The 14,325-nt window shown below is 59.2% G+C and overlaps 2 protein-coding genes across 11 annotated transcripts in view; one reads left to right on the top strand and one right to left on the bottom strand.

The window, feature by feature from the left end:
• MPRIP (myosin phosphatase Rho interacting protein) overlaps window positions 1–12,693 on the top strand; it is a 127,971-nt gene extending 115,278 nt beyond the window's left edge. For 6 of the 10 annotated variants that reach the window (XM_082442852.1, XM_082442847.1, XM_082442854.1 and 3 more), the window contains 8 exons: window positions 2,732–2,879; window positions 3,548–3,665; window positions 4,735–4,894; window positions 5,762–5,881; window positions 6,540–6,626; window positions 7,134–7,296; window positions 8,336–8,421; window positions 12,018–12,693. In XM_082442852.1, the coding sequence (XP_082298978.1) occupies window positions 2,732–2,879; window positions 3,548–3,665; window positions 4,735–4,894; window positions 5,762–5,881; window positions 6,540–6,626; window positions 7,134–7,296; window positions 8,336–8,421; window positions 12,018–12,089 (954 nt within the window). In that variant the 3' untranslated portion in view covers window positions 12,090–12,693. Of the gene's footprint in view, window positions 1–2,731; window positions 2,880–3,547; window positions 3,666–4,734; window positions 4,895–5,761; window positions 5,882–6,539; window positions 6,627–7,133; window positions 7,297–8,335; window positions 8,422–8,886; window positions 8,952–12,017 lie in introns of all 10 variants that reach the window. The other 4 variants (XM_082442850.1, XM_082442848.1, XM_082442851.1 and 1 more) reach the window with 3 other exon arrangements.
• The window catches only part of FLCN (folliculin), a 58,444-nt gene continuing 45,427 nt past the window's right edge, over window positions 1,309–14,325 (bottom strand). Inside the window, exon 13 of the mRNA XM_082442865.1 lies at window positions 1,309–1,501. Coding sequence (XP_082298991.1) covers window positions 1,435–1,501 — 67 coding nt within the window. The 3' untranslated portion in view covers window positions 1,309–1,434. The remainder of the gene's footprint in view (window positions 1,502–14,325) is intronic.

Raw genomic sequence — 14,325 nt, 5'->3', positions numbered from 1 at the left:
CGGAGCTGGGACGCGGTTCTTGGCTCCAAGTCAGCGAACAGCAGCAGGAGCTGATGGGCTGCTCCCCGCTGACCTCCCACTGGCGGCGGTGGGGTCCCAGCAGGGCCTGGCGAGGCAGGGTGGTGGGGAAGCTCCCCCTGCCCCCATCTCCAGCTGTGCAGACCTGGACCTGGGGAGGGTCCTCGCCTTCCAGCTGTCCCCGGAGAGCAGAGTGGGGCTTCCCAAAGGCTAGAACGTTTGCAGTGGTGTTGAGGGCCACTCCCACCCCAGTTCTGTGGGGACAGACGTCTGGTGGGAACCCTGCGTGGGAACGGCTGCTCTTACAGGGAGCACAGCCTTATTTGCTCCAGGGGTTTTGAGAAGTGACCTTCCCACCACACCTCCACCCCGTTTCACACCCACCTTGGTAGACAGGATTCCCAGGCCCTGGCGCATCAAGGTGACGTTTCAGGCCCTGGGGCGTTGGGCTGTGTGGAGCCATCAAGGCAGCCTGGGCTCTGGGCCTCGTCCTCTCGGGCTTCTCGCCACCCCTTGAGCTGCATCCAGTAGACGCCAGGCTCCCCCCGTGCCCTCAGTCCCCAGCCCCGTCCTCCAGCTGTGAGCCGGCACTGCGTCCAGTACTGAGGGCGGCCTGGCGCTGCTGCGACAAGCAGGCGGGCCATTAGTACCTGCCAGGCCGTTTCCACTGCTCTTTTCCCAAGTCAGTCCAAACCTTTTGAAGGCTATTCTGGATCCCAAGGAAGCTTCAAGGGCTGTTGGAAAGTGCCGCACGGTCCCCGTGCGGCCAGCGCATGCCAGTGCCACATTGAAAGTAACTTCCCGGCCGCTTCCCACAACACCCAGCGCGTCTGCGCAGCAGGCAACTTAGACAAGGCCCAGACTGGCTCTCACGCCCATCGGCACGCACCTGGGAGGGAGGAAAGCCCTGTGCCGACACTGGGGGCAGGCTCTGCCTCGGCGGTGATGCAGGCTGGGGCTTGGATGCTGCCTGCTGTGGGCGGCATCCTCTGTCCTGTGCCTATTCTTGTTGGGCCCTGTGAGACACGCAGAAATTACAACCAAACCGCTCTCTCGGGGCCCGGCTGACAGCTGTTACTTGTGCAGATTTTTGCCCAGGTCAGGGAGACTGGGGTCTTGGCCTGAGGGCCCCTCTTCTGACAGCTGAAGGCTGGTGCTTTTTCTCATGACTCTGCACAGTGGTTGCCGAGGAACTTTGATCGATCCCAGGGATTACTGGCTTAAAAATTAGATTAATCGTTTTTTAAACACATATACTCTCCAAGGAAGCAGCCAGTCTTTAAAGACACCTTAGTGTTTCTGTAGGAAGAATTTTGACCCTTATCTTTATTCTAAAGCCCTCAAATCAAACTAAGACCTCGCAGCTATGTGTTAACCAAGAGTCCACGTTGAACCACAGCGTGCGAGAGGGCAGCGCTAGGACCCTCCAGTGTCCCGGGGTGTGAGGGCAGTGAGAGGAGACAGCAGCTTCCAGGTGCAGCCCCTGCAAGAAGAAACGCCCAGTGAGTGGCTGATAGCACTTAAGACCACTTCCCCAGTGAAGCAAATCTGTCGCAGGGAAGTCCAGACTCTGACCGTGAGTTTGAAAAATACTGACTGGAGAGTCTCAGAAGGGCCTCTCAGTCACCGTGGGGGCTGAGACAGAGGTGCCCGCACACGGAGGCTGGATTTCTTGGTACCCTTTCTTGATCCATGTGCAAGTACAGGATTGGGAGGGGGATCCCACCCATACTTGGATTTGGAATTAACATGGCCACATTCTTCGAGTTTTTAAGGATCAGTGAAAGGCTCGATACCTGCTTTGAAACAGATGTTGCAAGGGATTTAGACAAGAAATGTGCCTCCACGCACAAAACAGCCCCTCATACCCACCCCATCGACGAGACCAACTCTGATAAGCCAGGCCTGGGTTACTACACAGTGAGGGTGTGTGGGGTGGTCTGAGCCCTTCTTGGGTCATGCTGTGTCCTTCCCCGCACCCATGTCTAGGCCAAACACCACGCCAGGCTGCAGCAAGGCACAGACAGGTTTGGAGAGCGGCTCTTCCGTCGTGGGTCTTGGTACAGTTAGCAGAGGCACTCGTTAATTAGTGCCCCCTCTTTGTACTCCTTCTGAAGGAAAAGGGAAAGTCGTACACCCTAACCTAATTTCCTCAGTGGACGCCTGAGAGATTCAGTGACCCGGTGAGGGCGGCCAGCTGGGCAGTGGCAGGGCTGGGCCCCCTGGCTCCGTGCACTGGGCTACCCACTACCTGTCACTCACAGGATGGCCTTGGTTCCCTGCAGCTGACAAAGACATTACTGTTCATGACTGTGCTTGATGCCCAGTGTGTGACGGTGCTGAGCGCGTCTGGCTGTGAAACTCAGACCGGACGCGGCCAACCTCTGCCCGTTCACTCTGTCCTCCCCCCTCCTGTCGGTCCATAAAGGTCCAGGATTGGCTATTTTAAATTCCACTGCGGCCTTTTCGTGCCCACGATACCAACTCTATCTACAGAGAAATGGGATTCACAACAACCACAGAAATCAGGCACCCTTATCTAAGTGCTCTGGGAGCATAAAACACGCCAGAGCAGAGTGAGTCTCCAGACAGCTGGCGCAGGGCTCAGCTCGAGAGAGCACCTTCTCTGTGCCAGGAGCCTGGAGGGCAGGGCTGAGGTCTGTTCAGTAAATAGCAGAAGAAAAGTCATTAAAGCCTCTTGTGCACCTTGCAGGCCACGTGCGAGCGAGGGTTTGCAGCCATGGAAGAAACACACCAGAAGAAGATCGAAGACCTGCAGAGGCAGCACCAGCGGGAACTGGAGAAACTGCGGGAGGAGAAAGACCGCCTCCTGGCTGAGGAGACCGCGGCCACCATCTCAGGTGGGAGCCGCTAACCCCGGGGACGGGCAGCGGGGTGTTCCTGAGCTGAACGCACAGCTCTGAGCAGTGACTGGCCTTCTCACTGCCTTTCGGCTAAGATTGAAGCCTCGTTACCCACGAGAGTTCTTTGACAATTCCCTTGGAGGAAAGGCTGGTTTGAGGAGCCCTTTGAGAGCTCGAGAGCCCTGCGCCAGCAATCCTGCTTTCCGTGGCCGCCGGCACACCTGGTGCTCGTGAGGGGCTGCCCTGGTCTCATCAGCCTGTCTGCTGGCACTTCTCTGGCAGCGGACGCCTCTGCCTGCGGCCCTTGGTCCGTCAGAGCCCAGAGCGTCCAGACTGAGCCCTGGGCCGTTGGCCTGTGTCCCCTCCGTTCATGTAACTATCCTGCGGTGCTTTTGATTTTGGCACTAAGGAAACAGGCCAGCCTGAAAGCCTGCTTGTCTTACAAACTCATACTTGGATTTAACACTGACATTTATTGAATCAGTTTGGTTTTCTGTTAACGTCAAGGAAAAAACACACCTGCATCCCTTTCGTGGGGGAGTTCCCCGGGAATCCTCCCGGCCCAGCTGCCCATGGGCTGGCATTAGCAGTGGGGGGACGTCCCGCCTTCCTGTTGGTCTCACCTCCCAAGCCCGTGGGTGCTGACGGCCACGTCCTGTCCACAGCCATCGAAGCCATGAAGAATGCCCACCGTGAGGAGATGGAACGGGAGCTGGAGAAGAGCCAGCGGTCCCAGATCAGCAGTGTCAACGCGGACATCGAGGCCCTGCGGCGGCAGTACCTGTGAGTCAGCGGAGGTGGCCCTTGGGGGCCGGGCCGGAGGGAGGTCCTTAGGGGGCGGGGCGGCACCTTCCCTGTAAGAGCCACAGAGACTCGGGTCCCCAGGGTGGCGCGGGTGAAGGCCCATGGGCGCTGAGGCTGCTCAGAGCCGCTGCTCTCATGGCCCAAGTGGGCTCCTGTTACGGAGTCAGACGGAAACCAGTTACTAAAACGTAAAGAATAAGACGCGGCAGAGGAGATTTTATAAATACTGTCGTATCTTCAGGGCCGACCTCAGAGGCTACCCCAGATTCCTTCTGTCCCTCAGCTGCTGCTGCTTCGGGAGTTCGTGGGGAGGGCACGCGGTGTAGCGCGTGACACAGATGCTCTGTGGCAGAAGTGGCCACAACCCCTACATTTTTAAGAAGTGCGTGCGCCAGTTCTCTTTGCAGAGGCAAGGGAATGGGGAGCGTTCACCAGCACGGCCACTCTTCAGTTTTGCCCTCAGTGGGACTCGTGCCACTGGGAGCCCCTCGACTGGCTGCTGCGGGGGCCGTGCAGAGCCAGCCTTCACGGGGCTCCGCAGCGCACAGAATCAGGGTCTCCCCTCTCCCAGGCTCCCGTGCAGTGCAGTCAGGGCGCAGGTGGGTGGGCAGGCGGCCGGGAGCAGCTCACCTCAGCTGGAGGGGGTGTCGGTTCCACATCAGCCCTTCTCAAGTCCAGCGTGGCCGAGAACGATGACACGAGGCTTTGGTTTTCTGAACGTGGATCGAGTTGGCACAGTTAGTGCTAGAAACGGTCCCAGGTCTGACCTCTGTCTGACACAGTGTGTTTTGGGGTGCGTGGGTGAGGCCTCTCTTGACCCGGGGAGAGGAGTTCCGCCAGTGGGGGCTGTTCGACTGCTGGTAAGAGGACAGGGACGGAGCCGCCGAGCTGCAGGACCACTCGAGACCACAAGGTGCAGGGCTCTGCTCGCGGTCGCTCCGCTGTGTGGGTCTCGGCGTCCTTCAGGCTTCACAAAGGCGACCCTGAGCTTCTTAGAGGCCTGGGCCCCGGGGCGAGGGCAGAGGAGTGAGCAGTGCCCTCTCCCCAGGGAGGAGCTGCAGTCTGTGCAGCGCGAGCTGGAGGTCCTCTCTGAGCAGTACTCGCAGAAGTGCCTGGAGAACGCCCACCTGGCCCAGGCGCTGGAGGCCGAGCGGCAGGCCCTGCGGCAGTGCCAGCGCGAGAACCAGGAGCTCAACGCCCACAACCAGGTGCGCCGCCCTGGGGCCCCAATCTGCAGGCGTCTCCCGACGTCTGGCGTCACCGGGGCGTGGGCAGGAGCCCCCTGCAGCTGCTGGCGCTGAGCCCTCCCGCTCCGCAGCCGGCTGCCGGGCTCGGGGTCTGGAGGCTCCGAGATGTATGTGCCTCCTCCTCCCTTGTTGCTGGGCGGCACGGGTCCAGGTCTCCCGTCCCCACGGCTGGGACCGTGTTTAAACACCTCCCAGTCGAGACCATACGCTGCTCACATTTGATTCTGTCAGATTATTCCCTTAAAATGTGCCTGCTCCTTAGAAAACTGGGGTACATTTAAAATCCTGGCTAATGGAACAGCTCAAGGTAGGTCTAGTTTGAAAAAAGCTTCTCTGTGGGTACAAGACCACTCGTCCTCCCCCGGCGCTGAGGAGACAGCCACATTGGCCTGGCCCGGGCTCGAAGCCTCTGTGGGCCCACAGCTGCCCGTATGGGGGGGACACTCCGGCAGGACTGGTTCTGCTTGGTCACTGTGGTGGCCTAAGACGACCACCTGCTAGCTGGAAAGAAGGTACAGAAAGTGAGTGGTGAGGGTGGCAGGAGGTCCTGGTCCTGCCGAAACTCAGGAGCACAAACCCTGGAACTGATTAACACTAGTCACGGTGACAGAACGGGGCTGAGGAGCATGGATTCTGCAGCTGCAGTTCCACAGAAGCATTAGGCCGTGTAAATGGCTTTGGCCAGGGTGTCCACACTGACTCTGAGATGCCACCGTGCACAGGCACCGCTGCAGGCCTCCCGTGCTGCACGCTCCCCTGGCCGCGCCCTGGGTTCGTGGCCACACAGCTCTGTAGAGCACCCTGTTTGGTTGTGTTGCTGTCCCCCAGGAGCTGAACAACCGCCTGGCTGCCGAAATCTCACGGCTACGGACGCTGCTGACCGGGGATGCCGGTGGCGAGGCCGCTGGGTCACCTCTCACGCAGGGCAAGGACGCCTATGAGTTAGAGGTACGGCTCAGAGCCAGGTCCCTCTTTACCAGCTCACACCTTACAAGCCCCACCTGGGGACTCGGGGGGTGGGCCTCTAGCTTGTGGACAGCAAGAGGGGGAGAACCTGGAAAGACCTGAGTCATGCCAGGACGCAAAAGAGAAGAGTTAGCTGCCAGGCAGCGTGGGACCCCTCACGAGGCCACAGGGACCTTTAACCCATCCTCACTCACCTGCCCTCCGCCCTTCTGTTCTACCTCGTCACAAACACTGACCAACTAAAATGAAACATTGAATAACTATGTGAACACTGCAGCTTCTTGAGATTCTTAAGGCTGTATTACTCAAGATCAGGAAAGTTCATTTTAAGTCAGAATGATTGTTTTTTATGTATAAGGTGTTCTTTTATGAAAGCACCTCTTCCTAAATGATGGGAGAGGCTGACCTGAGGTCTCTGCAGGACCCCTTCCTGGGCTCTGTGCCAGGAGCTCCCAGGCTGAGGACGAGGCTCTCGGGTCAGGAGGGGTCACGGCCATTTCTTCCTGACAAGGACAGGGAGAGAGCTGCCTGCCCACTGGCGTGTGGAGGGCAGTCCTCCGTGTGGCTCAGTCTTTGCTTTCGAGGCCCTGGCAGTTGCTCTGCTCCTAAACGTGAGTCTCTAATTTCTCTCTCTTTCTAGGTCTTATTGCGGGTCAAGGAATCAGAAATTCAGTACCTGAAACAGGAGATCAGCTCCCTCAAGGATGAGCTACAGACGGCGCTGCGGGTAACGCACGTCCCCACCAGTGGACCTGGGGGACGGGCTCTGGGTGGGGCGGGGCCACGCGTGTCCAGAGTCACATGTAGCAGCTCTGGAGTAGATTTCACTTCCACGGGAAGAATGGCAGCCTGCAGGCGGGCGCGGCAGGAACAAGGGGCCGTCCCCGTGCCCGCCATGTGCTGGAGCAGGGACCTAAGACCCAAGCACACGATTGTCTCCTGCGGGCGCTCCTGGAGGCCAAGTCACTTAGGGGCTCCAAGACACGGGGGTTTTCCAGCCTGAAGTCACACGGAGGTCCTCGGGGCTCAAGGCGGCACCAGCCTGGCTATAGCCCGGGGCCCTGCCACGCCTGTTTCACTCTGTGTCCAGTTTCTGCCTCTGGAAGGTGGGGGTCAACCTGCCTTCTCTGCTGCCGGGCCCGTCCCCAGTCACCCCCGAAGCGCTCTGGCCCCAGGAGGACGGGCCACCCAGCCTGGCTGTAACTGCTCTTTGCGCTGCCCTTCTGTCCCCAAGGACAAGAAGTACGCTAGTGACAAGTACAAGGACATCTACACAGAGCTCAGCATCGTGAGGGCGAAGGCCGACTGTGACATCAGCAGGCTGAAGGAGCAGCTGAAAGCCGCGACCGAAGCACTGGGTGAAAAGTCACCGGAAAACACCCCCGTGTCCGGATACGGTGAGTCCTCCAGCTCTGGATTCTGACTCAGTAACTCACGGTGATTTAGTCGTGGAGCTGCTGGCGCTTGATTCAAGCAGAGGAGTCCTTTTCTGTGTCAGACTCACTTCCTGGTAGGGAACAGCTGGGGGGTGGCAGGCGCCCGGCTCTCGGGCCCTCCTGGTTGGGAAGCCCTTCTCCTCCGACGCTGCACTGGTTGCCCTGAGGGACAGTCATACCTTGGTGTGTGTGTTCACAGTGACAGCCGGCTGTGATTCCCATTTTCCTGAATAATTCACTCATTCTGTGAGCAGCTCTCGCTGGTTCTTGATCCTGGGGTTTTACCACAAAAACCCGCAAAAGGCCCTGGGGGGAGGGGATGGGGGGACGCTGCCTGCTGAAGAGATGCCCTAGCTCACCACCCGCTTCCTCTCGGCCGGCAAGGATCCCTCCTCGCCAGTCTGCATCGCTGCTGGGCGGGCACGTTACAGGTCTTCCCGAAGGCAGGAAGGCCACGTGCAGCGAAGCTCACATCAGACCGGGGACGGGATGGTGACACTGGCTGCTTCCGAGGAGGAGTCTGGGGGCCAGCGGATTTAGGGTTAGGAGTGAGCACGTGCAGCCTGTGACCCTTCTGAATGCACAGGGGCACAGAGCTGGCCCTGCCTCCACGGTGGGGGGCTGAACCGTGCGGCCACCGCACAGCTCTCAGCAAGTGAGGGAGAGCGCCGTAAGTGTGGGAAGCTAAAACCCAGAGCAGCCCGGGGCTCTGAGGAGGAGGAGGGCGGCAGGTGTGCCCAGCAGCCCAGGGGCGGCGGGTGCTACGGCCGGCCAACGGAAGGAGCCTGGCCCGGGGCCTCGCGTGCCTCCTCCAGGTCTCCCAGCGCCCGGAGCTGTTCCAAGAATCTCGTGTTTTACAGTTCTTTGTTTGGGATTCTCTTGGGTTGCTGAAGGAAACGTCTCACGTGTGGGTGATGATGATAAGCCTTGGAAGCCTTCAAACCCAAGTCTGTTCCCAGGGGGTTTACAAAACAGGCACTGGGTCTGCTTGTCTTCTCAGATATAATGAAGTCGAAAAGCAACCCTGACTTCTTGAAGAAAGACAGATCCTGTGTCAGCCGACAGCTCAGAAGCATCAGGTCCAAGGTGAGTCTGGGGTCCAGCCCCTGGGTATGTAGAGCCCACCTAGGGCCGCAGCAGAGGGTCCCCAGGGTCCCAGAACTCACCGGCCCCACGCGCTTACCCTGCTGGGCCAGTTCCAGGGGCTTCGCACTGAGTGTGTCCCTCGCCCAGCAGTGGGACCATCTCCTGCCAGCGACAGCAGAGGGCCAGGCCCACAGCAAGCAGGGCGCGGGTGAATCCCCTCAGACCGGCACCCTGCTGGGTTGGTCCTGCCCCATCTGGACTGCTCCTTGCATGTCCCTAGTTCATGCCGACGCCGGCTGCCTTCGAGAGACAAAGCTGCCCGTGCCCCTTCCCCCCCAGCGTGTGCCCTCTGCCCCCGCGTGGCCCCTCTGTGGGAAGGTGGGTTGGAGGGTGGGGGTGACCAGCATGTTGCATTTAGGATTTATTGTGTGTGTGTCTTTTGTTTTCTGCTCTTTCCCCCGACAGTCCGTAATTGAGCAGGTCTCATGGGATAACTGAAACGACCCGCTTCCCGGTCCCTTGTCGTGTAGGTAAACCACTCTCACCACCACCCGCCCGCCCGCCGCCCTTGAGAGGGTGCTACCTGCATGCACTGCTCACACCTCCATAGCGAACTCCTTGTTTTCTGGTTACTTTCATTCCTCCTGCTCCAGCCGGCACGTACACGAGCCATGTGACGTTCCTTAACCTGTTGTGGGGTGTTAACTGCACTGTAACCTCCTAACCGAGGGGAGTCCCCCAGCTTGGTGCGCTGCCCATGGGGCCAGCATCTTGGCCCCGTCACATGCACGTCGAATGGTTTGTGCGCTCACGTTCTTTGGGGGTACCGCTGCCCTCCGTCGGGAAGCAGAGTTCACAGAGCCGCCCACTGCTGAAGTACCCCTGCCCTCCACCCTGTTAACAGGCCCAGGAGGCCCGAGCCCAGCAAGCCAGGGAGCTGATACCTCGCACATGCAGCTCCGGAAACCACTCAGTAGAGCAAGATAACTGCGAGCGCTTGGGGCTGAGCGTTTCCCAGCCCCGAGGACCTCGGGTGCCTCCAAAGACAGGAAGCAGGGGCTGAGCGCTGGCTCAGAAACATCAGGCTGTCTGACCCCAACCCTGCCTGGACGCTCCCGACTCCCACGAGGCCCAGGCATCCGGGGCACACAGTCACTCATTCCCTAGTGGGTTCATCAGCTCTGCTGACCTGATCTCGCTGATTCTCTGATAAGGAAGTTGAGGGCAGCAGGAAGGGCTCAGAACAGGGGATGCTGGCAGGTGCGCCCGGCTCACTTGCAGGCTGAGGGGTTTGGTTTAGGGAGAGTTTACGGAAGGAAATCCAAGTAGTTTGCACTTAATATGTTAATTTCCCTACAGTCCTGGCTCACTTATCACCAGAAATGGTTTAAGGCCTGTTCAAAACTTAGTTTGGGCTTTTTTCTTTAAACATGAAAAACGTTCTGTTTAGCAGAAGGGAAACGTGTTCTTGGTTTACGGTTTTCTTGTTGATGATTTTTACTTCTATTTGAGGCTGAACTGTAGCTGCTGCAAGTTCACCGTGAGTGCTTTGGGCCTTTTGCCTGTAAATGACATATGACAAACACTTCTGCTTAGGGCCCTTCCAGGGAAGCCTTGCTCCAGCAAGCCCGCCTCGTCAGGCGGACCATGTGTCGGGGGAGGGAAATAAAGAAAAGTGCTTTGCAGGAATCCCCTGGTGGTCCAGTGGTTAGGACTTACTTGGCGCTCTCACTGCTGGGGCCTGGGTTCGATCCTTGGTCGGGGAACTAAGATCCCAAAAGCCACACAGTACTTTGGGCTCTGGACAAAGGGCCAGAAGATCAGTGGAAAGACCTCTGTCAGTCAATAAGGGCCTTTGGCCATGAGATGTGCTGGCACACATGTGCTGCCGTGTAGATGGCAGCTTCTACGCTGGCCAGGAGCTCGCTAAAGCAGAGGCCAGGAATGAGGGAGGAAACTGTCAGGCACACCCACGAGGGTCTGCCTGCGGCTCTCTGCAAGGCCGGGACCCAGATGAGTGTTGGGAGAAGCCCAGGCGCGGGGTTTCCCAGAGTTGTGTTTGCGACGTAAGAGCAGTGCTCTCGGTGTGTGGGGACAGCCCTGCTGGCCCCAGGAGGAAGCTGGGGCCCTTACGGTTCACCCTCAGGGACACCAGCCATGATGCTGTGCCTGTCACGTGCCATCAACAGACGCTTGCCCGGCTCTGTGTTGCCCTTTTTCCTGATGGTATCTGGAAACCGTTGCACCTCCCACGGGAAGATGGGAACTAAGTTGCCCAAAAACAACCTGTCACTGGTGCTTTCTGATACAAGGTCTGATGTGTACAGATGTCTATCTTTCACGTGTGTTGTCTCCGTACCTGCCTCCCTCAGAAGGATAGAAAGGCTCAGCCCCCATCACGTCAGAAAGCTCGTTGCCTAAGAGCAGCTGGGCTTTTCTGGGATGGAGGCCCCCGCCTGGCCGTCTTGAGCGCGGAGTCACGGAGAGGCTGGGGGTGCGGGGCAGCGCGGGGTCTGCTCAGGCTCTGCCCTCCCAGCTGTGGTGAGCGGCTGCAGAGCAGGGGTGACCACCAAGCGGGTGTGACAGCGCATGGAGGGAAAAGCTCTGTCCCTCAGGACTCAGCAGTGGCGGTGTGCTGCCACCCAAGCCAAAGTCCCCAGCTAGAGCAGTGCAGTGTGGCAGGTGACGGGGCCCAGCCCTTGGATGAGACTGGCTGCTGTGTAGACGGCGGCCGTGTAGATGGCAGCCCTGACCTGAAGCAGGCGCACTTGGGACGAGAGTCCCGAGAGCACGTGAGGCAGTCGTGGGCGTTAATGGATGTCAGCATGGGACGTGGATTTGTCCTCTTCCTCTGACCAGTGGCATCTAAATTAAAAAATACAGGCAAGCAGAGCTGTCCTGGGTGAAGCTGGGGCCCCAGGGGAAGCGGGTCTGCTCTGAGGTGGAGGCTGGGCTCCGCCTCACCTGCTGATTGTGGGCCGGCCCCGGTTCCGCCGCCTCGGTGAAGCCTGGACTTGCCACGCAGATCCGATGGCAGCGAGGCACCTTCGTTCCCAGTCGTGCTCTGAGGTGATGCTCCTTTTCTCATCCAGAAATTAAGTTTCTGTGAAGAGCCTCCCAGAGTAAAGCAGGAAATCCTCTGTCCCCCACCTTCGCCGAGGTCCCACATGAACAAGGATGGGCTTCCGTTCTCAGAGTCTCAGTAAACAAGCCGACATGTTCCCACCGCCACGTTCCCAAATCCCCGGGGCAGTGAGAGAGTCCAACAGGGTTTGTGATCGGTGCAGCAGGTGCTGCCAGCGTGCGGCCGCGAGAGACCAGACGTGGACGCGGACGTAGCGGGCATCTTCATGTTCTTGGCAGGGTCTCCTCTCCTGGCTCCACTGGTCTGATCCCTGCTTGTCGAGAGAGAGCCCTAAGCTCAGCATTGGTCTTGTTTCTTTTTCCTTCTCATCTAGTAACACCACCACCTTGGGGGTCGTGGCCCTTCTAGCACGCCCACTAACCCTCCGGGAGCCCCGAGCCGCGCCTCTCACCGGATTGCCGCCCGTGCCAAGCGGGGCCGCCGGCTAACGGCCTGTCTGTTTCTCCACCAGAGTCTGAAGGAGGGCCTGACGGTGCAAGATTGCCTGAAGCTCTTTGAGTCCAGGGACCTGGAGCGCGACTAGCTGCTCCCCTGCAGCTGAGACGCAGCCTCCCTGGCCCGCGGCCGCCGCCCTCGCCTGCACCTTCGATTTCTGTTACCGTTATCGTTGTTATCGTCCTCAGTAACTGCGGTATGGATGCGTGAGAGACTGGTCTGTGGGTTGCTCACATCACTCCCTGTTGTGTTTATCGAAGCTTTTCCCCATGGTTGTCTATGACCAGCCCAGCCGAGGGGCCGAGCGCCCGAGCGCACGCGGCTCTCCCCCGTCGCCCCCGCGCTCACGTCAGTATTAAGGCCCAGCAGCCTGTGATAAGCTAGCTCTGTCTCGCCCAGTGCGCGGTGGGGTCAGGGCCTGGGCGGGTCCCTGGGAGAGAACCGGCCACGAGGCGAGGAGGCGTGTGCTGCGGTCCCAGCGCTGACAGCTGGTAGCCTGCGGGGGGGAGTGTGGCCTAGAACCTTGGATGTACCACCTTTGGGCTTCAGAGAACAGCATTTTGTATTTGTTCCACTAATGCCGCTTAGAACCACACCCCAGATACTCGTGGTAAACCTTTCACAACCTGGAAAATGTTGAAAGCAGCCATTCCTATTTTTGTTTGTTTTTTATTAAATCTTGCACAAAACCAGGCCCCTCTCATTCCTTCCTACGCTCGCTTCTTTCTTGGTCACCAGGAAGCCTGGTCCTTTCACACTCGGTAGATGCTGGCCTGCAGCCCGTGGCTTCAGACTGGGAGCACAAATAACGAAGAGAGTTTCCCTCAGAGAGTACGGTTGACAGGAGACCCTGTGTTAAGTCGAGAAGGTTAGAGCAGACGCTGGAACCAGATGAGAACTGGCCATCGTGACGTGCTCCTAAGTCTCCTTCAGTTCACCTGAGGTCTGAGGCCGTGCGGCACTGGGGGCGCCTGCGCCGGGCCCGGACCGACAGCTCTGCTTCCTTAGTGGTCTGAGTAACAACTTTTTAACCGCCACCAGCCACTCCACAGCACTTCTTGAAAACCTCTGAAATTGGGGTTTCTATGATGGCCCCATGAAAACTCCTCATCCTGTTAGGACGGGGAGCATGAGAAAGCCCACCAGGCGGGAGCCAGCGCAGACGCCCGGGCGCTGGGGGGCAAGGCCTGCTGGCCTCATGGCAGCTGTCGGCACCCTGCCGCCTGCCAGCGCACTTCCGCTCTGCTCACTGCTTGGGTGAGCGCCACGGCCTCGGGTACGTGGTTGCTCCGGGCGTGAAAACGTAGAAATCGTCTTGCTCAGTTTTTAGATTAAGTGAACGCACGAGGTCATTTGGAGAAAGTCCTGGAAGGGCAGGACAGAGGCCTTCATTTGGGACCTGCGAGAAGTGCAGCTCCCGTGCCGTCTTCGCACTGGATGGTCTCAGAGCTCCTCCTGGCTGCAGTGGGCCTTCCGTGCTCACGAGCTGTTCAGAGTCTCACACCACACCAGTCACTCGTTTGCCGCTATCCTTCCATGTTTTTAAAAGCAGAGTATATCAGCTCCTTTCATTCTGCTCATCAGACACCCCCGCCGTGTAGACTGGCGCTGTCTCCAGAGTGGTCTGTGAGCGTGTCATCGAGGGCAGCGTGACAGGTGCCCTGGGGATCTGCTGGGCGGGCCTCTCCCAGGCTCGGGCGGCTGTCCGGGTGCCGTGACTGGGGCTTCGTGTCCCTCCTCCGAGCATGCACCTCGTCAGGCCGGGTTTGCCCTGCGCTGCCCCTGCTGCCCCTGGGGGATCTCCGGCCCTCCCAGAAGGGCAGGGTCTGTGCACAGAGTTGGGTTTCGTCTGCCCGTAGACGTGAGCGTTTGGATTGTGCAGTGCTCCTGATTAGGTCAAAAGAGCATTTTATTCACGTGTCTTCATCAGTTACCTTTTGAGGTCTGACCTCAGGAATCCTGGGGAACAGGTGTCGGCAGCAGCACCCGGGGCTTGCAGGCAGAGGTGGCCAGGAAACGCGCTGCGAAAGCTCAACCAGCCGAGCAACGACCCCCGGCCGTGCTGGGCATCAGCACGTGGTGACAGCCGCCGTCTGGTTCGGAACCAGGTCTGAGCTTCGGGCTGGTGGGAGCAGGCAGGACAGGACGGCGAGGGTCTCTGCTCCGCATCTCGCTGTCCCACCTCAGCCCCCGCCACGCAGCGTCCTCCGGACTCTGCCTGCGAGCCCCCAAGCTCCCAGGCAGCAGGTTGAGCTGCCGAACTCCAGAAGGAAGGAAGAACCCGTGTGCGGAGATTGAGCTGGTGTCTGCGCTGGCCGAGAACA

Source organism: Balaenoptera physalus, assembly GCF_965194825.1.
Source record: "Balaenoptera physalus genome assembly, chromosome: 20".
Classification (NCBI taxonomy): Eukaryota; Metazoa; Chordata; class Mammalia; order Artiodactyla; family Balaenopteridae; genus Balaenoptera; species Balaenoptera physalus.
Note: the sequence above shows the minus strand (reverse complement) of the source record. Positions and strands in the feature narration are given on the sequence as shown.